General features: G+C 43.2%; 1 protein-coding gene across 1 annotated transcript; it reads right to left on the bottom strand.

The window, feature by feature from the left end:
* Positions 1 to 1,442: 1,442 nt before the first annotated feature.
* MIIP (migration and invasion inhibitory protein) lies at positions 1,443 to 22,271 on the bottom strand. The gene is made up of 9 exons (XM_082274105.1): positions 22,119 to 22,271; positions 18,264 to 18,680; positions 15,812 to 15,908; positions 13,112 to 13,223; positions 12,025 to 12,089; positions 11,669 to 11,795; positions 7,091 to 7,187; positions 3,954 to 4,076; positions 1,443 to 1,627 (listed from the first exon to the last, which is right to left on the bottom strand). Exons 1-9 carry the CDS (start codon positions 22,263 to 22,265, stop codon positions 1,535 to 1,537), a joined length of 1,278 nt encoding a protein of 425 aa, XP_082130231.1. The 5' UTR covers positions 22,266 to 22,271; the 3' UTR covers positions 1,443 to 1,534.
* Between the last annotated feature and the right edge of the window lie 1,612 nt (positions 22,272 to 23,883).

The raw sequence follows: 23,883 nt of genomic DNA, 5'->3' as shown, positions 1-23,883 counted from the left end.
CCTGAACAGACTGAGTAGCAACCTGACGGGGTCGGATGGACATAAAAATCATGCCCCAGAGATGTTCTATTGGATTTAGGTCAGGTGAGCGTGGGGGCCATTCAATGGACTCAAGTCCTTCATCCTCCAGGAACTGGCTGCATACTCTCGCCACATGAGGCCGGACATTGTCGTGCACCAGGAGGTACCCAGGAACCACTGCACCAGTGTAGGTTCTGACAATGGTTCCAAGGACTTCATCCCGATACCTAATAACAGTCAGGGTTCCATTGTCTAGCTGGTAGAGGTCGATGCGTCCCTCCATGGACCCACCACCAAACTGGTCATGCTGAACGATGTTACAGTCAGCATAACGTTCTTCAGCTTCTCCAGACCCTTTCACGTCTGTCACATGTGCTCAGGGTGATCCTGCTCTCATCTGTGAAAAGCACAGGGCGCCAGTGGCAGATCTGCCAATTCTGGTGTTCAATGGCAAATGCCAATCAAGCTCCACGGTGCCGGGCAGTGAGCACAGGGCCCACTAGAGGACATCGGGCCCTCAGGTGGCCCTCGAAGTCTGTTTCTGAATGTTTGCTCAGAGACATTCACACCAGTGTCCTGCTGGAGGTTATTTTGTAGGGCTCTTGAAGTGCTCATCCTCTTTCTCCTTGCACAAAGGAGCAGATACTGGTCCTGCTGATGGGTTAAGGACCTTCTACGGCCCTGTCCAGCTCTCCTAGAGTAACTGCCTGTCTCCTGGAGTCTCCTCTATGCTCTTGAGACTGTGGTGGGAGGCCCAACAAACCTTCTGGTAATGGAACGTATTGATGTGCCATCCTGGAGGAGTTGGACTGCCTGTGCAACCTCTATAGGGTCCAGGTATCACCTCATGCTACCAGTAGTGACACTGACCCTAGCTAAATGCAAAACTAGCAAAAAAGTCAGAAAAGAGGAGTATAGAAAAAAATGTCAATGACCTTTACCTGTAAATTAATTCCTGTTTTGTAGGTTATCCCATTGTTGCCCATCTAGTGCACCTGCTGTTAATTTCATTACCACCAAAGCAGCTAAAAACGGATTAACAACCCCCTATGCTACTTAACTGACCAGAGCAATATCTCAGTTTAGTTGACTTGATGCTATACTCTGATTAAAAAGTGTTCCTTTATTTTTTGAGCAGTGTATTATCTATGTATGTCCAACTGAGCTGTAATGTCTATAGCCAGCTACAGACCTGCACTCAGAGAACAGGAACAATAAAGTACAATCACTCTGCTGCATTAGTAAACAGAAGTGGACACACAAATATATATATATATATAGACAGATAGAGGCTTGAAGACATAAAACACACATACATGAGGTTATTTTTATAATGCATTTAACATTTACATATAATATACATCCTGATAAAAATATAGATTCCTGTTAAAATCCATTCACAATGTCCATTGGTAAAAGGTTTTTTGACAGCTGCTTGCGGTTACCATTCTTCCCTGAGAATTGTAGCATGAGGACAGAGTTAAGGGGGCACTCTGCTTCTTCTGCATACAGACTATTTGCCTTCATTGTGATGGAAAGTGATGGAGCGGGACAGATTCAGAAGATTCTCAGACCTTGCCCTCGAAGCGTAGTAGGACGCACTGTCCTGGAAATGGAAACATATACACTGGTTAGCACTGTATAGCTTAAAATGTAAACAGAAGCCTAGGTGTAAAAGTGCAGTAAATTACAAAGTGGCTTTGCAGTAATTCCTGCCCTATGGTGACAACCTGGCTCCCCCATAGAATATAGTGAATGAGTGTGGTCACCCTAGGATGGGAAATGTGTTACTGGCAGGTGTACCAAGTGAAAATAAAGCAAAATAACTTAAAATAAATAAAAAAAAAAAAAAAAAAAGCAGCCACTAAATCTAAGGACTAGTACGTTGAAATTCACATTTTTGTTCTTGGGTTTGGCTATTACTCAAGGATGTGGCACTGGATAGTGTATAAGGGCTATATATACACACTTCTGACCCCCTATACAATTTGTTTGAACTATTGTGATCATCCCTCCTTCATTGGCATTGAAAGTCCCACTTTTCTTTCTCTTTGTGTCGTTTTGATAATTATTGGGATGCTGACCATTCAACTCACGGTGCTTTTTGAATAATGCCCCATACAACTGTTCATGCAGTTGATTTCACTGTAATCCATTTAAAACTCCCTCTATAAAAGCTCAAACAAGTGCATTGTTGGACACGAAATAGCATGCCGGGACTATACATGGAAGTAAAAAACATCTGAACAGAAAATGGGACCTCCAATACTCCCTTCAACCCACAAAAGTGAATAAAAACAGCCACAAGTTTTATTACAAGATCTAAACGGCGCCCAATAAGGCATAAAAAACACATCCTAAACCAGACATTTTTCTGTTTCTTTCCCTATTCTTTGATTTTGTGTATTATTATTTTTACTTGGACGTACATCTCAAGGATCAGAACATTCAGGGGTATGAGAGATGATTACGGCCACACACACCTACACAGGTTGAACTGGATGGACTATTGTCTTTATTCAACCTCACCTACTATGTAACTATGTAACTTCTTCCTTTTTTAGAGATTGGGCCAAGGGAGCAGTAAATAAAAGTGATGACCCCCATTGACACCTTGAGCTTTCGTATTGTGGGTAAGATTCATATTCCCATATAGTGGTCTGAGAGCCCTAGCGCCTCTTGCATACATTAATGATGTTTGAGCTTCAGAATTTCTGGACGTAGTTTCAGGGATTTGTTTTGCGTGCATTAGTGTGTACAATACGTTCCTAGGCAAAATCAACTAATATGTATACTTATTTGTGCAAATTTGCGGGCATTTGCACGTACCGGCATAAAATACTGACCGGGAATGCAGATTTTCTATTTTTTGTTTACTCAAGAATATGCAGTGCTGGTTTAAGCGGGCTGCATTTTAGAGCAGTCAAAAATAAATAAATAAATGTAATTTTAAAAAAAGCAAAAAGCTACTGAGCTGTTTCCAAGGTGCAGTGTACAAGAGGCCTAATAATAACATTCCTTTGTTGTAAGCGTGTTTTTTTATTTCTATATATTTTTATGTATATGTCATAGACTGGCATGTATGTCCCTTATTTGCCTGGTAGTGTGTGTTGGGGCCCACTCACAGGCCGGCTGGACCTGTTTGACTGCCCTTCGGGCCTGTCCCTACCTATGGGGTGATGTCTGTGGGATGGATCAGTGAGATATGGAGTAATTTATGGATTATGTTTTTCAATGGTGTTTTATTGTTCCCCTTTCCCTTTTTCTGCCTCTTTTCTCCATATGGATGCTGTATGGGTGAGGCATAACTGGAGTAGAATTATGTAAACATATAATGATATTAAGATCCGTTGATACGAGACAGGAACAGTCCTGAAGAAAGGGGGGGATCCTGCGAAACGCGTATACTTTGGTTCTCATTCTTAGACACACTAAAACCTTGTGGACAGCCTTCCCAGAAGAGTTGAAGCTGTTATATCTGCAAAGGGTGGGCCGACTCAATATTGAACCCTACAGACTAAGACTGGGATGCCATTAAAAATCACGTGTGTGTAAAGGCAGGCGTCCCAATACTTTTGGTAATATAGTGAATCTTTTGTGTGGATATGAAACTCCAATGTTACCTTTGGTGACTTGGTTTTTAAAAAGTCATAAGAACACAGAGACCACCTGACCTCCTGAAAATGCTAGTTGCCTGGCTGTCATGTTGGTCCACTAGCATCAGAAATTTCAGTTGCTGACTTGGAAAAAGTAAGCAGATCAGGAAACTCCTGTTTCGCACAGTTTTACTAGGCCAGTGACCAAAAAAAATGCTGAAGCCATTGCAACAGAATGACAGTCACTTAGACAGCACTTTTAAAAATGAGATGAATGCTTGGTCTGCCTTAATATTTCCTTCATACTACAGAAGTACGAGCTCTCGGTCTCTTTACCATGGGTACATTCACGGGTGATGCCACAGTCATTGCGCTGGGTTCTACAGACGTTTTCAAGTCGAGGCTGCTGACGCGGAGGTCGCACGATGGAACAGCGTTTTCCCATCCCGCTAAACAATGCTGGAAGACAGGAAATGGATTGTTACATTATTTCAACATTCACTTCCCAGAATCCCAGCTGCTTTACAGCATTTGCAACAAGCTGAATTGATTATACAGCCGCCCACAGCACCAGCTGAGAAAACACCAGAGCCGAATATCTCCGATATTTACATAAACCATTTTCTTGGAATTGAAATCACCAAAATTGTGACATGAAATTATTTTTCAAGAGAAAACGGTTATGAATAGTACAGCCGGCAGCTGTCTTGTCTCCATTTCCAATACACAATGTAGGATCTTCTGACAGACCACTTGCCTGCTCTGATTTATACATCCATTTTTTTTTTTTTGTAACCACTTCCATACCGGGCGATTTCTTCCACTCCGCTCCTACATGTAAAAATCATCATTTTTTTGCTAGAAAATTACTCGGAACCCCCAAAACATTATATTATATATATATATATATATATATATATATATATATATATATATATATATATATATATATATATATATATATATATATATATATATATATATAAATAAATGAAAAAATTTTGGGCTAACTTTAGTGTTATTTTTTTTTAAATATTATGTGACATAAAAAGTTGTACAAATACCATGTGACATAAAAAGTTGCAATGACCGGCATTTTAGGGTCTCTGCTAAAAAAAATAAATAAATATATATATTTATTTATTTATTTATTTATTTTTTTTTTTAGCAGAGACCCTAAAATGCCAGTCATTGCAACTTTTTATGTCACACGGTATTTGTACAACTTTTTATGTCACATGGTATTTTTTTTAAAAAACTGTTTTATGAATTAAAAAAAAAAAAAAAAAGATAACACTAAAAGTTAGCCCAATTTATTTGTATAATGAAAGATGATGTTACGCCGAGTAAATAGATACCCAACATGTTAAGCTTTAAAATTGCACACACTTGTGGAATGACGCCAAACTTTGGTACTTAAAAATCTCTATAGGTGATGCTTTAACATTTTTACAGGTTACCAGTTTAGAGTTACAGAGGAGGTCTTGGGCTAGAATTTTTTCTCTCACTCTAACGTTCGCGGCAATACCTCATATGTATGGATTGAACGCCATTTACATATGTGTCCGCGATTAAAGCATGCGTTTGCTACCATGTGCGAGCACGCGGGGACGGGGGCATTTTACTTTTTTTTTTTATTATTATTATTTTATTTTTAATTTTTTTTTGATCACATTTATTCCTATTACACAAAATGTAAACATCCCTTGTAATAGGAATAGTGAATGACAGGTCCTCTTTATAGGGAGATCTGGGTTCAATAAGACCTCAGATCTTTCCTACAGGCTAAAAAAAAAAAAAACAAAAAAAAAACACTATCTCGGCTGTTCAGCCGAGATCCGCGCAGTATTGAAAACTGCAGGGCCGGGTGTGACATCATCATGTTGCGCCCAGGCCTCCAAGAGTCATAGAGACTGCCAGGGACCATCTGGTCCTCAGTCTCTATTGTAACACTTCCGCAGGCTCGTCAATTGCACGGGCGAGCCGGTAGAAGCTCCGGAGGGCGGCAGGAGGGGGGTGTCCCCTCCCGCCACCTGTAAGAACGATCAGCAGTGAAGGGAATCGATGGCTGAAAAAAATATCTGCACCCATCATTCAGATATCCCCACTCAAAGCCCAGGACGTCATATGACAACCACCTAAGGGGAAGTGGTTAATAAAAAAAAAAGATTTATAATAATTAAATTATAATAAATGCAGTGGTTTACATATTGTACACTCACATCAGTCCCTCCACTTAAGGAGCTTACAATCTAAGGTCCCTTTTTCACATACAGGTGCATCTCAAAAAATTAGAATATCCTCAAAAAGTTAATTTAGTTCAGTAATTCATTTCAAAAAGAGAAACTCCTATTTTATATGGATGCGTTATGCACACTGCCAAAAAACTACCAGTACCTGGTCACATGATCATGATATCACTGTGCTTGATTGGCCAGCAAACTCACCTGACCTAAACCCCATAAAGAATCTGTGGGGTATTGTCAAGAGGAGGATGGGATACACCAGACCCAACATTGCAGACGAGCTGAAGGCCGCTATCAAAGCAACCTGGGCTTCCATAACAACTCAGCAGTGCCACAGGCTGATCGCCTCCATGCCACGCCGCATTGATGCAGTAATTTATGCAAAAGAAGTCCCAACCAAGTATTGAGTGCATTCTATGCTGTACATGGACACACTTTTCACTATGCCAACATTTCTGTATTAAAAATCCTTTTTTTTTAAATTGGCCTTATGAAATATTCTAATTTTCTGAGATACTGAATCTTGGGGTGTCACTAGCTGTAAGCCATATTCAGCAAAATTAAAAGAAATAAATGCTTGAAATATATCACTCTGTGTGTAACGCATCTATATAAAATATATGAGTTTCACTTTTTGGATTGAATTACTGAAAGAAATTAACTTTTGATGATATTCTAAACTTTATGAGAGGCACCTGTACATACTGGGACCAATTTACACAGCAGATAAATGGCCCACTGGCATGTTTTTATTAAAGCGGTAGTATCCCGCTTTTTGACACTTTTGACTACAGGTAAGCCTATAATAAGGCTTACCTGTAGGCACAGTTAATATCTCCTAAACTGGCATGGTTTAGGAGATATTTGCAGTGCATGCAGCCGCTCACGCGAGCGGCGCATGCGCTCTGAAGGTCCGGCGGACCTTCAGCTTTCCTTGCCGGGAGCCTGCCGGAAAATCACGGCGGCTCCGGCCAATCACAGCGCCGGAGCCGCCGAACCCGGAAGAGATGCTGAGGGATCATGTCAGCTCCCATAGCAGTGTCCGGGGGTCCGTGTCGGGGCTTCGTTCTAAGGTAAGTAATACATAATGAGCTAGTATGCGATGCATACTAGCTCATTATGCCTTTGTCTTGCAGGTTTTTTTTTTTTTCTTCTTTTTTTTTTTTTTTTTTTTCGGGTTTACAACCGCTTTAATACAGGGAAATGCAAAAACACATTGCTACTTACCGATGGCAAGGCCAAGGTGTCTGTGGGGTCAAAACTTTTCCTCCGATGAGCTCTATACTTGTATGGAGGGAGCAGGGTAGATCTGGGAATACTGACCCTGAATAAAAAAGCAACCCAATCAAGAACCAGATCAAATATTTTGTGCGTTACCAAACAACCCCAATACTAATGAACACTGGACCCCACTTATCAAGGTGTCTAAACCCAAAAACAAAGAAAATAAATATTATATTGCAGCTTACCAATTCTTAGATGTGATGACTGGATTAGTTTTCCTTTTTTTAGGCCCCCCCCCTTTATTCTCACCTTGTGATCCAGACAGTAAGGGGGAGATTTACTAAAACTGGTACACTCAGAATCATGTACATTAGTAGCCAATCAGCTTCTAACTTCAGCTTATGAAAGAGAAAAGGAGGCGCAAGCACCTAGTGCATTACCCTTGGATACCTTTAAAAAGATTTTTAAAATGCCAAAAATAAAAGCTCTGAGGAAGGGAGCGTGACTCCCGAAACGTGTTAGCGGTCCAATTACAGGGACATGTTCATTTCCACATGTGGGGGACTCAATACATGCGAATTTTGCTCTTCAGGTCTGTATGTTTTTGGCATTTTGATAAACTTTTTAAAAAAGGTGCTTGCGCCTCCTTTTCTCTTTCATTTGCTGATGTTTGGAGTTCCCTGCCTGAGGAGAGCGGCACGCCGGTCATCCCCATCGGAGTGAGCGCTTGGGTGATTTCGTTGTTCTAACTTCAGCTTGTTCAATTAAGCTTTGACAATACAACCTAAAAGCCGATTGGTTACTATGCACAGCTGCACCAGATTCTGAGTGCACCAGTTTTAGTAAATTTCCCCCTAAAATTCAAATTTTTCAACTTTTTTTGACAGATCAAGCTGTCCAGCAAATGTGCAAGTTAGAGGGTTGAGATAAACTATTGACCACTGACAGGGGTGCTTACAATGGTCTCTCCCCTCCTAACACTCATTCTGACTACTCTGTGTAAGAAAAGATTTGTATACTTTTTATTCCCAGGCCGCTCTAGTCTGACTTTCCTCTATAAGCCAGCACTGGCTGCAGTGGAGAGGAGGGAGCGCCAACAACAGATGGACCATATTAAAGCGGAGTTCCGGCCTCGGGGGTCAATTTGAGCTAAAAATACCCCCGGGACAGTCGGGGCTAGTACATTCCATAATGGATAGCCTCTGAACTGTCCTGGGTCGCACTTACCTGTAAGAAGAAATACTTACCTTGAAAATTTCTTTTCCAGCGCTGCCATCTCGGGTGTGGGCAGCTGAAGCCGCAGCGTCCCTCTTGGTGTCCTCTTCGTGACGTCGGAGTCCCACAATGCACTGCGCCGGCCCCGCTGGTCACTTCCGGTGCAGGCACGGCAACCCTCCACAGCTTCTGGGCATGCCGTGAATACCGCGCCTGCACTGGAAGTGACGAGCGGAGCCGGTGCAGGCGCGTTGATTTCTGGGAGCAATGACGTTCAGCTCCCAGGAATCATCCCAGGAATCATCACAAACCGGAAGTGACGACGCGGGCCGCGGCCGCAGAGGGAGGAAGTGGAAGGAAGGGGAGTATATTTTCTTCTATAATAAGGCAAGTAACCAAAAAAAAAAAAAAAATCGCCATTATCCATTTCTTTTTCAGGTTCCCCTTAGCGAGCGGATGGCCCAAAATCAATTTTATCGATTTTGAGGCCGGAACTCCGCTTTAAGTTTATGCGTGACATCACCAGCCATCGTCAAGTGCTCACTCCATTCCCCTGCTGCCTCCTCTGGCTGATACCGGGGGGGGATCACATGACAGGACTGGGGTGGCCTGAAAATAGGTAATTATGCAAATATTTTCTTGATTATTCAGAATAGGAGTTAGAAGAAGGGGTGGGGGGTTATAAGTAATTAGGATTTGACCGGAATTCTACTTTAGCCACAATTTTTTTGGACACACGTATTTATTGCTGTCTGTACCACAGTTGTAGAGATCTATGGCACCAGGAGAGAAAGGGAGGGGTCCTCCTGTGATATAGTTTTGAAATGTACAATCAGATTGTATTGTGAAAGGTTATCTGAACAGTGGGAGAAGCTAACAGTGTGGTGATCAGTGTGCTGCAGCTCCTTTGTTGTCCAATCAACAGGCTGGAGTAGATGGCGATAGAGCTTCTAAACTGCAGTGGAAAAAAAGTAACCACATGATCTGCCTATGCTTTATGATAGAGGGTCTATATCCACCTGGATCAGAAAGGATTTATGCCCAATAAAAATATGGCTTTTCCACCAACCCCCCCCCCCCCCCTGGCCTCAGCTGCTGGTGTAGATTGGGCGGTGACACCCTTGAACTGAGTAATATCTATGGTCAATGGCAAAGGCTTACCACTAAACCAGTTGCATTTTTTACTCTGATACGCTCTCCATCCCTAACGCATCCCCCCCCCATCTCTTTATGCCCCCCCCCCCCTCCTTTTGAATCTTTTTCTCTCCACCTCTCCCTCTCCTTCTACCTCTTCTTCTCCCTCTCCTTCTACCTCTTCTTCTTCTCCCTCTCCTTCTACCTCTTCTTCTTCTCCCTCTCCTTCTACCTCTTCTTCTTCTCCCTCTCCTTCTACCTCTTCTTCTTCTCCCTCTCCTTCTACCTCTTCTTCTTCTCCCTCTCCTTCTACCTCTTCTTCTCCCTCTCCTTCTACCTCTTCTTCTCCCTCTCCTTCTACCTCTCCTACCTCTCCTTCTACCTCTCCTACCTCTCCTTCTACCTCTTCTTCTCCCTCTCCTTCTTCTCCCTCTCCTTCTTCTCCCTCTCCTTCTCCCTCTCCTACCTTTCCTTCTACCTCTTCTTCTCCCTCTCCTACCTCTCCTTCTCCCTCTCCTACCTCTTCTTCTTCTCCCTCTCCTTCTACCTCCTCTTCTTCTCCCTCTCCTTCTACCTCTTCTTCTTCTCCCTCTCCTTCTACCTCTTCTTCTTCTTCTACCTCTCCTTCTACCTCTTCTTCTTCTACCTCTTCTTCTCTCTCTCCTTCTACCTCTTCTTCTTCTCCCTCTCCTTCTACCTCTTCTTCTTCTCCTTCTCCCTCTTCTTCTTCTCCCTCTCCTTCTACCTCTTCTTCTTCTCCCTCTCCTTCTACCTCTTCTTCTTCTCTCTCTCCTTCTACCTCTTCTTCTTCTCTCTCTCCTTCTACCTCTTCTTCTTCTCCCTCTCCTTCTACCTCTTCTTCTTCTCCCTCTCCTTCTACCTCTTCTTCTTCTCCCTCTCCTTCTACCTCTTCTTCTTCTCCCTCTCCTTCTACCTCTTCTTCCTCTCCCTCTCCTTCTACCTCTTCTTCCTCTCCTTCTCCCTCTCCTTCTAACTCTTCTTCTACCTCTTCTTCTTCTCTCTCTCTCCTTCTACCTCTTCTTCTTCTCCCTCTTCTTCTTCTCTCTCTCTCCTTCTACCTCTTCTTCTTCTCTCTCTCTCCTTCTACCTCTTCTTCTTCTTCTCCCTCTCCTTCTACGAAAATTAAAAGGCACTGGAGAGTTCCAGTGGTTCTTACATGCCGGTTTGATTCATGTCCTACACCCTTTTGTTTATGTTTTTTTTCAATTTGGATAACTTGCATATATTTGATTACATTTGAAATTGTCTAATGTTGCCATTTGAGTCATGCGGTTTGGAATTTTTTCCTCTGCTTTTGTCTAAATAAACAAATTTATAAAAAAAAAAATACGGCCTTTAGTCTTGACTTTTTTTGAACCCACAGTACACCCATGCTTAGATTGGTTCGCGAGTTAGTTTGGATGCCGCTAAGGCTTTCGATTCGGTGGAATGGGACTATTTATGGAAAGGTCTTTGCAGATTTGGATCGAACTTTATCAAGTGGCTTCGGCTTTTATACCAGGCTCCCGCAGCTCGGCTTGAGGTCATTGGTAGGGGACAAGGGGTGGGCAGGAGGGACGGCTGTCCTGGGCACAACGGTTTGTTGAAAGGATAGGGGTGGCCCTGACCATTACCTTAAGGGAAGGGGGGGGGGGTGCAGTTTAACATGCCTGATTTAAAGTCTCAATCCTTCCCCCCCCTTGTTTTCAGTTTAACATCTTTGCCCTGAGCGCAGGATGACCTTGTCCCAGCACTGCTGGTAGGGTCTCAAATCCCTTCTCCCTATCAAGGGGTACGCAGCAGAGATGCCCAATATCTCCGCTGCTTTATGAGCTGGCCGTGGAACCGCACCCATTATTAGAGGCCTCATCTTCGGTTAGTTATTTGAAACCATTAGTCTCTATGCGGAAGATATGCTTTTGGATCTAGAAGACGTGGGGGGGCTCTCATTGTTGGCTGCGTTGCACCATATTAAGCATTTTAGGGAATTCTTGAGACTGCAAATTAACTGGGGAAAAAACCCAAATCCTCCCTTGAGACATAGGGGACCCCACTGCTGAGCAAGCCTCTCTCCCGCTGGTAAAAGACAGTCAGATGATAGAGGGGTCTGGATCACAAGACTGGCTGTACAGAATTACCAACCTTTGGTCAGGAAAACACTTCATACAATACATTTTTGACTTTTATCCTAGGGTTAAGCTTTATCATGCCATCAACAAGTAGCAGACAAACCTGACATAAGCCGGTTCATCCAATGTTGTGCGGCGCCTGCCCCTGCGCTTTTTACAGACAGGACAGGCAGACTCTGCTCCTACGGGGGATATAAATAGGCGGCTGTTGACCCTGTAGCAATAAACACCTGGAATATATGAAAAAAAAAATTATATATATATATATATATATATATATATATATATATATATATATATATATATATATATATATATATATATATATATATATATATATATATATATATATATATATATATAATAAGAATAATAATAATAATAATAATAATAATATGGAGAGGTTAGCGGTGAATCTCCAGACTGCGGATCGTAATTATCAGGACTGAATTCACATACATTGGTGAGTGTCCAGAGAGAGGTCCGGCTCTTCCTCAGACTCAGAGGATTCTTCCTGTCCAGTTCTAGACATAAATGAAGAGACACATCAGGAAATGTAAACAGCTGATAAACCATAAAAATAATGTTTGTGCTAATTTAAATTCTTTATTTTTGATTATTCTCATTTCCCCAGGCTAAAAGTTATTCAATTGCTAAAACCACTAGGGAAACTAGAGACTAATATACTAATATTAACACTGCTCCAAAAAAATTAAAGGAACACTTTTTAATCAGAGTATAACATCAAGTCAATTAAACTCCTGGGATATTGATCTGGTCGGTTAAGTAGCAGAGGGGGTTGTTAATCAGTTTCAGCTTTGGGGTTACTTAAATTAACAGGTGCACTAGATGGGCAACAATGAGATGACCTCCAAAACAGGAATGGTTTTACAGGTGGCATTTTTTTTTTTTTTACAAATTTTTTCACTAGTTTTGCATTTGGCTAGGGTCAGTGTCACTACTGGTAGCATGAGGCGATACCTGGACCCTATAGAGGTCGCACAGGCAGTCCAACTCCTCCAGGAGGGCACATCAATACGTGCCATTGCCAGAAGGTTTGCTGTGTCTCCCAGCACAGTCTCAAGAACATTGAGGAGATTCCAGGAGACAGGCAGTTACTCAAGGAGAGCTGGACAGGGCTGTAGAAGGTCCTTAACATATCAGTAGGACCGGTATCTGCTCCTTTGTGCAAGGAGGAACAGGATGAGCACTGCCAGAGCCCTACAACATGACCTCCAGCAGGCTACTGGTGTGAATGTCTCTGACCAAACAATCAGAAACAGACTTCATGAGGGTGACCTGAGGGTCCGACGCCCTCTAGTGGGCTCTGTGCTCACTGCCCGTTACTGTGGAGCTTGATTGGCATTTGCCATTGAACACCAGAATTGGCAGGTCCGCCACTGGTGCCCTGTGCTTTTTTTACAGATGAGAGCAGGTTCACCCTGATCACATGTGACAGACTTCAAGTAGATCGTAAATTATTAAGTAGATCTGAAGCTGTGCCCACAATTGCAGTCCTATCTGATGCCCGCTCCAGAACATTCACCTGGATAATGACTCATGAACACATTCCTCCTTGTTGACCCGTCGGAATTCACTGATGTCTGAGAAGAACTCATCCGGTTTATTGGTGACCCCTGAGTTCACTTCCAGCAGCCCTGCAGGACAGACCAACATTGAAAACTGGATGGACAAGAAATTTAAAAGTATAAATAAAAGGCAAAAAAACGTTTCTTTTCATTTTGGATAGCGTGGAGGTGGATTAGAACCCCTGTCAGTTTTTATTGCTGTCTGTGCCACCGTTAGGGAGATTCACCCTCTCCATTTGTCCAGTTTACCATTATCATTGAAAGTTAAAGTAAACGAAAATCCCAAATTTTGGGTTGTTCCAAGAAAAATAGAGGGGATTTTCCATTGGGTTCACTAGTTCTGGTGATCTGGTGGTCCCCAAAGAATTCCACTAATTTGCAGGGATTTCCTCTCAATTCCTGTTTGGCTATGGGACAGGAAGTGAAGGAAATCTCCCCAATGGGACACAGATGGCAAAGATAAACCTTACAGGGGTTATAACCCTCCCTTGCTCTAGCCAAAAATGAAAAGAAAGATTTGCTTGTAGTTCTACTTGAAGTCTGATCACAGGTCAGAGACTTATGCTGGCCATACATGCACAGAATTTCGGCCGTTTGCAGACTGAACGATTCTTTGTCAGTCGAAAGCAAATTGGCCACTAACTTACAGAATAAACTTTTACATAATCGTTTTCATGATCATAATGATCGTTCCATAACATGCACAATACGAGTCAGAATATTATTTTCATTTCAATTTTACCATACATGTAACAACTTTTGTAGACACGATAAAAGTTTTCGCTATGGATCCATCGACATTAGCTGGGCACACTATTGAAATCGTCTGTAAACTTGTGTTCACTAACGGCCCGATTTTCGAACGATCTTTCCTAAAACGACCATTTTCGGCCGAAATTCTGTGCGTGTATGGCCAGCATTAGGCCTCATGCTCATGTGCGTTTGGGGCTTATTTCCCAGGAGCTACAGGTGCTGTGTAAAGCCACTCATAGAAATAAATGGTTGTACATGGTTGTATGCAGGTATACATGCACATGCATACAAACACCCCTGGATATACTTTAGGGGTGAATGCCCGTACACATGTGCATATTCAAGTACTAGTGCATGATTAATTGTTAAAAAATCCCGATCTTGATTTAACCCCCATCACAATCTTAATCCGCACTTCCACGATCCATACAGTGCAAACCCGTTCTCTGCTCACTCACAGCTGTCAAAAAAAAAAAAAAAAAAAAATGAGCCTCGATGTTTATCAAACATTGCTCAGGGCTGAGAGATAACTATAAACATTGTATCATTCGGTTCTTTTAGATCAAAGGGATGAACTTTGGTCTCTAAATGGGGTCAGTTTACCACTAAGTGTCCTTTTACACGGGCTTTCCGCCCGGCGGGGATCGATCCACCGATCCCCGCTGTGCAGGCGGATGACAGTTCCGTCTCTGCTCTGTGCTGAGACAGACCTGTCAGGTCCCCGCTCTCCTCTATGGGAGATCGGATGAAAACAGACCGCCTGTCCGTTTTTATCCGATCCGATCCTCCAGACGGATGGAAAATAGGGCTTCCATCCATCTGGAATGCACGGACAGGATTGGATAGCAGCGGGTGTCAGAGGACATGTCATCACTGACATCCACTGCTCCATAGGGGTGCATGGAGCATCCGATCAGGTCCGCCTGAAAAAGTGACAGGCAGACCGGAAAGTGATTGTAAAGTCTTGTTTTTTTTACTATAAAAATGACAAACATAACATGTTATATTTACCTGCTCTATGCAGTGGATTCGCACAGGGCAACCCGGATCCTCCTCTTCTCGGTCCCTCTTTTGTGCACCTGGCCCCTCCCTCTTGTTGAGTGCCCCCACAGCAAGCAGCCTGCTATAGGGGCACCCGAGCCGAGTCACAGCTCCCTGTGTCTATTCAGACACGGAGCCCTGGACCCGGCCCTGCCCCCCCTCCTTCCCTGATTGGCTAGCTGACTGTCTGGGCCAATCAGGAGGGAGAAGCTGAGACACTCATGGACATCGCTGAACAGAGAGGGACCTCAGGTAAGTGTTGGGGGGGGGGTTGCTGCACACAGAAGGTTTTTTATCTTAATGCAAAGAATGCATTAAGATAAAAAACCTTTTGACTTTACAACTCCTTTAAAGACTAAGCCTGTTCCTGACATTTGTTGTTTACAAGTTAAAATCAGTATTTTTTGCTAGAAAATTACTTAGAACCCCCAAACTATATATATATATATATATATTTTTTTTTAACAAGCAGAGACCCTAGAGAATAAAATGGCGGTCGTTGCAATCTTTTGTGTCACACTGTATTTGCGCAGCAGTCTTTCAAATGCAACTTTTTTTTTATACAAAATTTTTGTATAATGTAAAAGATGATGTTATGCTGAGAATTGCGATCTTTATTCTAAGCAAAAAAAATTGTGATTTTTATCCAGAATCGAGCAGCTCTAACACTAGCTCATTCCTCCTCACAGCCACTAATTTCTATGGGCTGCTGTACACAGCACCTCTGGCTCCCAGGTGGGAAAATACGTCTGACCAAAATTTAGCAGAGTCTGTATGTGTATGTTAACTGGAAAACTAATTTTCTTAGTCATATTTGGTTCAAACAAACCATTTAGGCTTTAATATATTTACTGTATATTCACCTGCTATCCAGTCATAGCCCAGTAAGGGGCGCCCACTCCATTGGTTACTATGGGGAGATGTAGCGCTGGACAGGAAAGTCACACGTCCCGGATCTCTCTGAAGAAAAAAAACAAATGAATTAATGGCACATTAGGAAAGTCCCCCAAAACGTGTCAGCTTGCCAGCGTAACATCGCGGTGTGTTTGGTCACGCTATGCCCGCTCTGGTTTGAGGTTGTGGGGTTGATTTACTAAAACTGGAGAGTGCAAATTTTTGTGCAGATGAACATGGTAGTCCATCAGCTTCTTACTTCAGCTTTTTAAATTAAGTTTTAACAAAAATAAAAAATAAACTGTAAGCTAATTGGTTTCTATGCAGAGCTGCACCAAAGGAGGCACTCTCCAGTTTTAGTAAATCATCCCCACGGTTATATACAACACCTGTATACATTTATTTTGTGAGTATCCATTTGGCTGTATGTTTTGTTGTATACGATAAACCTTCCATAATGCACTAGTGGTGTGCACCCTCCTGTGTGCACTTTTGCGCTTAAAAAAAAATAAAAAAATTAGCAGAACAGAAACACATTCAGAGAAGAATGGATGTCTTGGCTGGTCACACATAGGTCCCTTTCACACGGGCTTTCCGATCCGGTCCCTGTCAGTTTTTCAGGCGGACCTGATCGGATCCTCCATGCACCCCTATGGAGCAGCGGATGTCAGCGGTGACATGTCCACTAACACCCGCTGCTATCCGATCCGATCCCGTCTGTGAAATCCGGACGGATGGAAACCCTATTTTCCATCTGTCTGGAGGATCGGATTGGATGAATATGGACAGGCGATCAATTATCATCCGCCCATAGAGAGCGAGGATCTGACAGCTCTGTCTCTGCAAAGTAAGCGGAGACTGACCTGTCGTCCGGCTGCTCAGCAGGGATCGGTGGAAAACTTTTTTGGAAAAAAATACTTTACTGCATTAAAAAAAAAAAAAAAAAAAAAAGAAAACAGTTAAGCCCAATTTTTTGTATAACGTGAAAGATAATGTTACACTGAGTAATTAGATACCCAACATGTCATGCTTCAAAATTGCGCACGCTCGTGGAATGGCGACAAACATTGGTACTTCAAAATCTCCATAGGCGACGCTTTAAAAATTTCTACAGGTTACCAGTTTAGAGTTACAGCGGAGGCCTAGGGCTAGAATTATTGCTCCAGCGATTGCAGCGATACCTCACGGATGGTTTCAACACAGTTTATATATGTGGGCACGACTTGCGAATTCTGTGCGCAAGCTCGGAGGGACGGGGTGCTTTAAATTTTTTTTTATTATTTATTTTCCTTTTTTTTATTTTTACACTGTCCCTTAAAACATTTTTTTATTTTGATCACTTTTATCCCTTTTACAAGGGATGTAAACATCCCTTGTAATAGAAAGGACAGGGGGCACCTTTCCTGCTGCCCATAAAAGTGATCCCACGGCGAATCCGCCGCTGGGACCACTTTTATGAGAAAGAGGACCACCCGCCCAATAAAAAAATACCGGGGTTATGGCAGCTATGTGGATGGACAGCCCGAGCTTCCAGTTGGCCTTAACAGAAAGGAAAGTGTCTCATAATTCGGGCCTCTTCTGGTTATGATACGGCTTAGGGATGTACAGGAATTCCCAAATCGCCTCGTCACACCACTATTCTCTCTTGGCCTCAATCTCTTCCATGATGTCGCGTAGGGGTAGTCGTACCCATACTCCAGGGCCACCTTCTTTTGTATCAGGCGCTGGCATCTGGAGAACCTGGGGAGTTTCTGCCTGTCTCCCCTTCCAGGTGGGGTATACAGGGTCTCCTCTCTCATGATGAAATGGGTGTAGGCCTCGTTCTGGTCCAGAGCCCGGTTGTAGGTGCCAGGTGGGGACAGATCTGGGACCCTTGTAGCATAGGCCTCACAGAACCCCAAGTTCCTGGCACACTGCATGCGCACCACAGCCACCTTCATCTAATCTTCGAAAAAAGAAAAAAAAAGAAAAAAAAAAAAAAAAAAGAAGAAAGAAGAAGAAAGAAGAAGAAAGAAGAAGAAAGAAGAAGAAAGAAGAAAGAAGAAAGAAGAAGAGAGGAGAAAAGAGAAGAGAAGAGAAGAGGAGAAAAGAGAAGAGATAAAAGACCCCCCCCCCCCCATTTCACACAGAAACAGGGCTGAGGCAATCAATCATCTGTAGATCCCTTTCCCTGTTACCATTTTTCTCTTGGTGTCAGGAAAACTTGTCAGAAGTGACTCATGCTGATAGCAGAGGAAGGAAGCAGCAGACAGAAATGACACTTAGTGCTCTGGATTGAGACAAGTACACACTATAGAGGGATATGCTTTTTTTAGATTTCATGTCTGAGGTTTACAACCACTTTAATTATGTATTCATTTGTGTCCTTTATATCTGCCCGGAGCTCAACACACACACACACACACACACACTTCATTGTACCTTGGGAGTTCGATTTGGTGTGACCAGAATAGATTTTGGAGTCCTTGGTTCCTTGGCCCTCATGTTTCCTTCATCTATTAGGTGGTCCATGTACTGCCTGGTGAACGGAGATGGGTCCTCATCTAGGCCTGGAGGAACATTGTTTGCCATAGAACTGGCAGCAGTCAGGTGCTTCACAGGCGATCGGATTCTTATTACGTCATCATCACCAGCGCTGACCTTCTCCGATGAACTGTGATGGAGACCATGAGAGAAGACATCGGTCTGACATACCGTGGAGCTGAGAGGATCCAATGACTCCACATGACAGGTCCTCTTGGGTGTAGATAGCGTTTTTCTAGCGAGTGATGATAAACCGCGGGTGGCCAATAAAGGGGGATCCCTCTCTCTAGTTTTTCGAGGAAGGTCCTTCCAGACCTAAGAACCAACAACGTGCTATTAGACATCTTAGGCAAAGCAACATATATACAATAGAGCCAAATAGATTTCTATCTGATAGACATCTGTATATTCACATCTGATAGACCAGATTCATCTCCGGGAGACTCGCTGGGTTTGTGACTTACCAATCCTGGGGTAATGCACCAAGTGCTGATGTTAGACCCATACAAGACAGATTTTGATTGGTTGCTGTGAGTCCCTCTTCTTTCACGCAACAAACCTCTTGATACAAAAATGTATTTAACCCCTTCAGCCCTGGAAGGTTTTACCCCCTAATAACCAGGCCATTTTTTGTGATACAGCACTGCGTTACTTTAACTGACAATTGCGTAGTCGTGCGACGCTGTACCCAAATAAAATTGATGTCCTTTTTTCCCACAAATAGAGCTTTCTTTTGGTGGCATTTGATCACCTGTGCGATTTTTACTGTTTGAGCTATAAACAAAAAAAAAAAAAAAAGACCGACAATTTTGAAAAAAAAAAAAGTGTCTACAAACTACGAGAAAGATTGATGGCTTTTTTATTTATTTTTTTATTGTCTTTATTAGTAATGGCGGCAATCAGCGATTTTTAGCAGGAGTGCGACATTGCGGCGGACAAAATCTGACACTTTTTTGGGGGACCAGTGACACTAATACAACGATCAAAGGGTTAAGTGCTTTCTAACTGTGGGGGATGGACAGCAGGAAGAGAGAGAGAGAGATCTGTTTTCTCAATTAGTAGGAACACAAAATCTCTCTTTTCCTGTCTGACAGATTGACGGTCTGCCTTGTTTACATTTCCTCCAAATGATCGTGGGTGGCCAGTGGCAATCACGGTCGCCAGAACCGCTGATTGGCTCCCGCTGTGTCCAGTTACAGCGGGAGGATGGCATCGGCGGCGCACGCGCCCCCTAGAGCCGATAAAGACAATCACGTACAGGTACATGATTTTGCGCTTAAGGGTCGCCCTGCTGCAGTAAATGTACGTGGGGTGGTCCTTAAGTGCTTAAATCTGACCTCTGGCCTTCCCTTTAGTCTTGCACAGTTGTACCGACTCCCCTGCTGTGCTGAAATTGCTTACTCTGATTTCACTGCACACTGTGAGCTTCTCACATTGTGCACTAGAAGCTGCAGCATGTCACTGAGAGCCCGCCTCATTTCATGGCTGGAGGACATCCAGCAAAAAAAAAGAGAAAAGGAAAAAGAAGAAGAAAAAAAGGAAAAAGAAAAAAGGAAAAAAAAAAAAAGAAAAAGGAAAAAAAAAAAAAAAAAAAAAAATCACAATATGAGACTTATCAGTCACCGCTGAAGGCGGTTCCATCTTCACCTGGTCTCCTTTCTGGGTTTACAGACTTTGGGTATCTGATTGGCCGAGCCAGCAATGACATCACTCCGGCGCAATGTGTGTGGGTGTTGCTGTTTACGGCACAGCTCCGAAGGAACAGCACAAGTATGCGGCTCCTTCAGAGTGAGTGTGCCTGTGGTGCCACTGGCTGCATCTAAAGTAAATATCTGCTAAACGCTGCACCCTAAGGCTACGTTTACATGTGGGCGTAGCGGATCACGGGCAGAATCACTGTGATTCTACCCGCGATCCGGAATCATTGCAAATCGCGGGATGCCTGTGCGTTGCCCGCGATTTGCAATGGCACCCCAAACGCTGTGTGATGTTGCCGCGATTTCTGCCTGCCATATCGCGGTAACATCGCACAAACAGAATCGCGGGACGCATGATGCCCAAAAAGGTACAGGAGCTTCTTTTGTGCGTCCTGCGATTCTGTTTGCGCGATGTTACCGCGATTCGGCAGGCGGAAATCGCGGCAACATCGCACAGCGTTTTGGGTGCCATTGCAAATCACAGGCATCGCACAGGCGTCCCATGAATTGCAATGATTCCGGATCTCGGGCAGAATCGCGGTGATTCTGCCCGTGATCCGCTACGCCCACATGTGAACGTAGCCTTAGGGGGATATTTACAGCACCTTGGGAGTTTACTCCCACTTTCAAAGTGTCATTATGCTGATGGGGGGGAGGGGGAACCAGGGAAGGCAGAATAAAAGCTGATCAGACTTCAGCTTTTCAAAGGATCTCAGATACAAAACCGGTTACTGGATTATCTTACCTCCCCATATATTTTGAGATGGGAACGAGGGACACCTATTAGCAAAAGTATGCAGACATAGGACACACCCCCTGCTGAACATTCTTAAAAGGAGAATTACACACAAAAAAAAAAAAAAATGTATTAGGTAATCCAACAAGTGCTTTCTTTAACCACTATTATCTGCCTGCATTTCGTAAAGAACTAGAGAGCCAGCGATAAAAATATTATATGAGAAAAAAAAAAAAAAAAGAGAACAATGTAAAATTTACAAATGCAGCAATTTAGAATTTGGGTGAAAGGTTTAGCACCGGGAAACACTTTTTGATAGAGAAGTGTAGTGCATTTTATATACAACTATACAGATCAGACCAAAATGAGGGATTAATGAGAAGGACAGTTCCTAAAAATCAGGGACAGTTCCTCAAAATCAGGGACAGTTAGGAGCTTTGGATTATACTGAGCGTGTAAAAATCACAATACGTGACTGTCACAAGGCTGGCTGTGAGAAATACATCGGTGTCATTACTTCCATACTATGAGTGGAATGAAGCAATGCCTTGCACCTCTCGGCACACAGTCATGACATGGATCGCCTCTCGGCACACAGTCATGACATGGATCTCCTCTCGGCACACAGTCATGACATGGATCTCCTCTCGGCACACAGTCATGACATGGATCGCCTCTCGGCACACAGTCATGACATGGATCTCCTCTCGGCACACAGTCATGACATGGATCTCCTCTCGGCACACAGTCATGACATGGATCGCCTCTCGGCACACAGTCATGACATGGATCGCCTCTCGGCACACAGTCATGACATGGATCGCCTCTCGGCACACAGTCATGACATGGATCGCCTCTCGGCACACAGTCATGACATGGATCGCCTCTCGGCACACAGTCATGACATGGATCGCCTCTCGGCACACAGTCATGACATGGATCGCCTCTCGGCACACAGTCATGACATGGATCGCCTCTCGGCACACAGTCATGACATGGATCGCCTCTCGGCACACAGTCATGACATGGATCGCCTCTCGGCACACAGTCATGACATGGATCGCCTCTCGGCACACAGTCATGACATGGATCGCCTCTCGGCACACAGTCATGACATGGATCTCCTCTCGGCACACAGTCATGACATGGATCTCCTCCCGGCACACAGTCATGACATGGATCTCCTCCCGGCACACAGTCATGACATGAATCGCCTCTCGGCACACAGTCATGACATGGATCGCCTCTCGGCACACAGTCATGACATGGATCGCCTCTCGGCACACAGTCATGACATGGATCTCCTCTCGGTGTTCTCACCTTCGCTGGGCCTCCATCTTGGTCTCGGCTCGGTGCAGCGCTGTTTGCAGGACTCTGTTTCCTAAACTGGTCTTGTTTTCTCGCCAGACGTTCCAGGAGAGACTTGTTCAATCTCCGCAGTTCTTCCAGTTCCCCGGAAGCAGACATTTTCTCACATCAGATGGTCTTTGGAAACAAATTAGATTTAATATTTAATACACAATATGGAAACAAGAATTCACCGCTATCATACTGGCACAGCTTCAGCATCCGGAGTAACAGAGAAATCCATGGTATATGCATAAATCTTGAGACAAAGAATATATTATGGGGTTCAAAATGCAACCAGAGGGGCAGCTGTCATCCGCTCACATGTTCCTCTCTGTAGCTTAGATAAGATATCACTGCCACCAGTCATCCCTTCAGCTATCTGTAGGGGGAGCCCTCCAATGCAGACCACCAGTGGAGATATAAATGGAAAAGAAGCAATACAGAAGCTAGTAGTTATACTAGTTTATAGACAGGTGGTGGATGGTAGTGGTAGTTATACTAGTTTATAGACAGGTGGTGGATGGTAGTGGTAGTTATACTAGTTTATAGACAGGTGGTGGATGGTAGTGGTAGTTATACTAGTTTATAGACAGGTGGTGGATGGTAATGGTAGTTATACTAGTTTATAGACAGGTGTAAGATGGTATTGGTAGGTATACTAGTTTATAGACAGGTGGGGGATGGTATTGCTAGTTATACTAGTTTATAGACAAGTGGTAGATGGTAGTGGTAGTTATACTAGTTTATAGACAGGTGGGGGGTGGTATTGGTAGTTATACTAGTTTATAGACAGGTGGAGGATGGTATTGGTAGTTATACTAGTTTATAGACAGGTGGAGGATGGTATTGGTAGTTATACTAGTTTATAGACAGGTGGTAGATGGTATTGGTAGTTATACTAGTTTATAGACAGGTGGTGGATGGTATTGGTAGTTATACTAGTTTATAGACAAGTGGTAGATGGTAGTGGTAGTTATACTAGTTTATAGACAGGTGGAGGATGGTAGTGGTAGTTATACTAGTTTATAGACAGGTGGTAGATGGTAGTGGTAGTTATACTAGTTTATAGACAGGTGGTGGATGGTATTGGTAGTTATACTAGTTTATAGACAGGTGGAGGATGGTAGTGGTAGTTATACTAGTTTATAGACAGGTGGTAGATGGTAGTGGTAGTTATACTAGTTTATAGACAGGTGGTGGATGGTATTGGTAGGTATACTAGTTTATAGACAGGTGGAGGATGGTATTGGTAGGTATACTAGTTTATAGACAGGTGGTAGATGGTAGTGGTAGTTATACTAGTTTATAGACAGGTGGTGGATGGTATTGGTAGGTATACTAGTTTATAGACAGGTGGAGGATGGTAGTGGTAGTTATACTAGTTTATAGACAGGTGGGGGGTGGTATTGGTAGTTATACTAGTTTATAGACAGGTGGAGGATGGTATTGGTAGTTATACTAGTTTATAGACAGGTGGTAGATGGTATTGGTAGTTATACTAGTTTATAGACAGGTGGTGGATGGTATTGGTAGTTATACTAGTTTATAGACAAGTGGTAGATGGTATTGGTAGTTATACTAGTTTATAGACAGGTGGTGGATGGTATTGGTAGTTATACTAGTTTATAGACAGGTGGAGGATGGTAGTGGTAGTTATACTAGTTTATAGACAGGTGGTGGATGGTATTGGTAGTTATACTAGTTTATAGACAGGTGGTGGATGGTATTGGTAGTT

Source organism: Pelophylax lessonae, assembly GCF_965119305.1.
Source record: "Pelophylax lessonae genome assembly, chromosome: 12".
NCBI lineage: Eukaryota > Metazoa > Chordata > Amphibia > Anura > Ranidae > Pelophylax > Pelophylax lessonae.
The sequence above is the reverse complement of the archived record's forward strand: the minus strand, read 5'-3'. Positions and strand labels throughout refer to the sequence as shown.

What these genes read in the sequence shown, in the direction of transcription:
- MIIP (XM_082274105.1), bottom strand. Translation starts at nt 22,265, where the DNA reads ATGTCTGCTTCCGGGGAACTGGAAGAACTGCGGAGATTGAACAAGTCT. An exon ending in AAGATGGAGGCCCAGCGAAG is followed by an intron (nt 18,681 to 22,118) that starts GTGAGAACACCG and finishes GTTGGTTCTTAG; the next exon opens with GTCTGGAAGGACCTTCCTCG. An exon ending in GGGCTATGACTGGATAGCAG is followed by an intron (nt 13,224 to 15,811) that starts GTGAATATACAG and finishes TCTGTCCTGCAG; the next exon opens with GGCTGCTGGAAGTGAACTCA.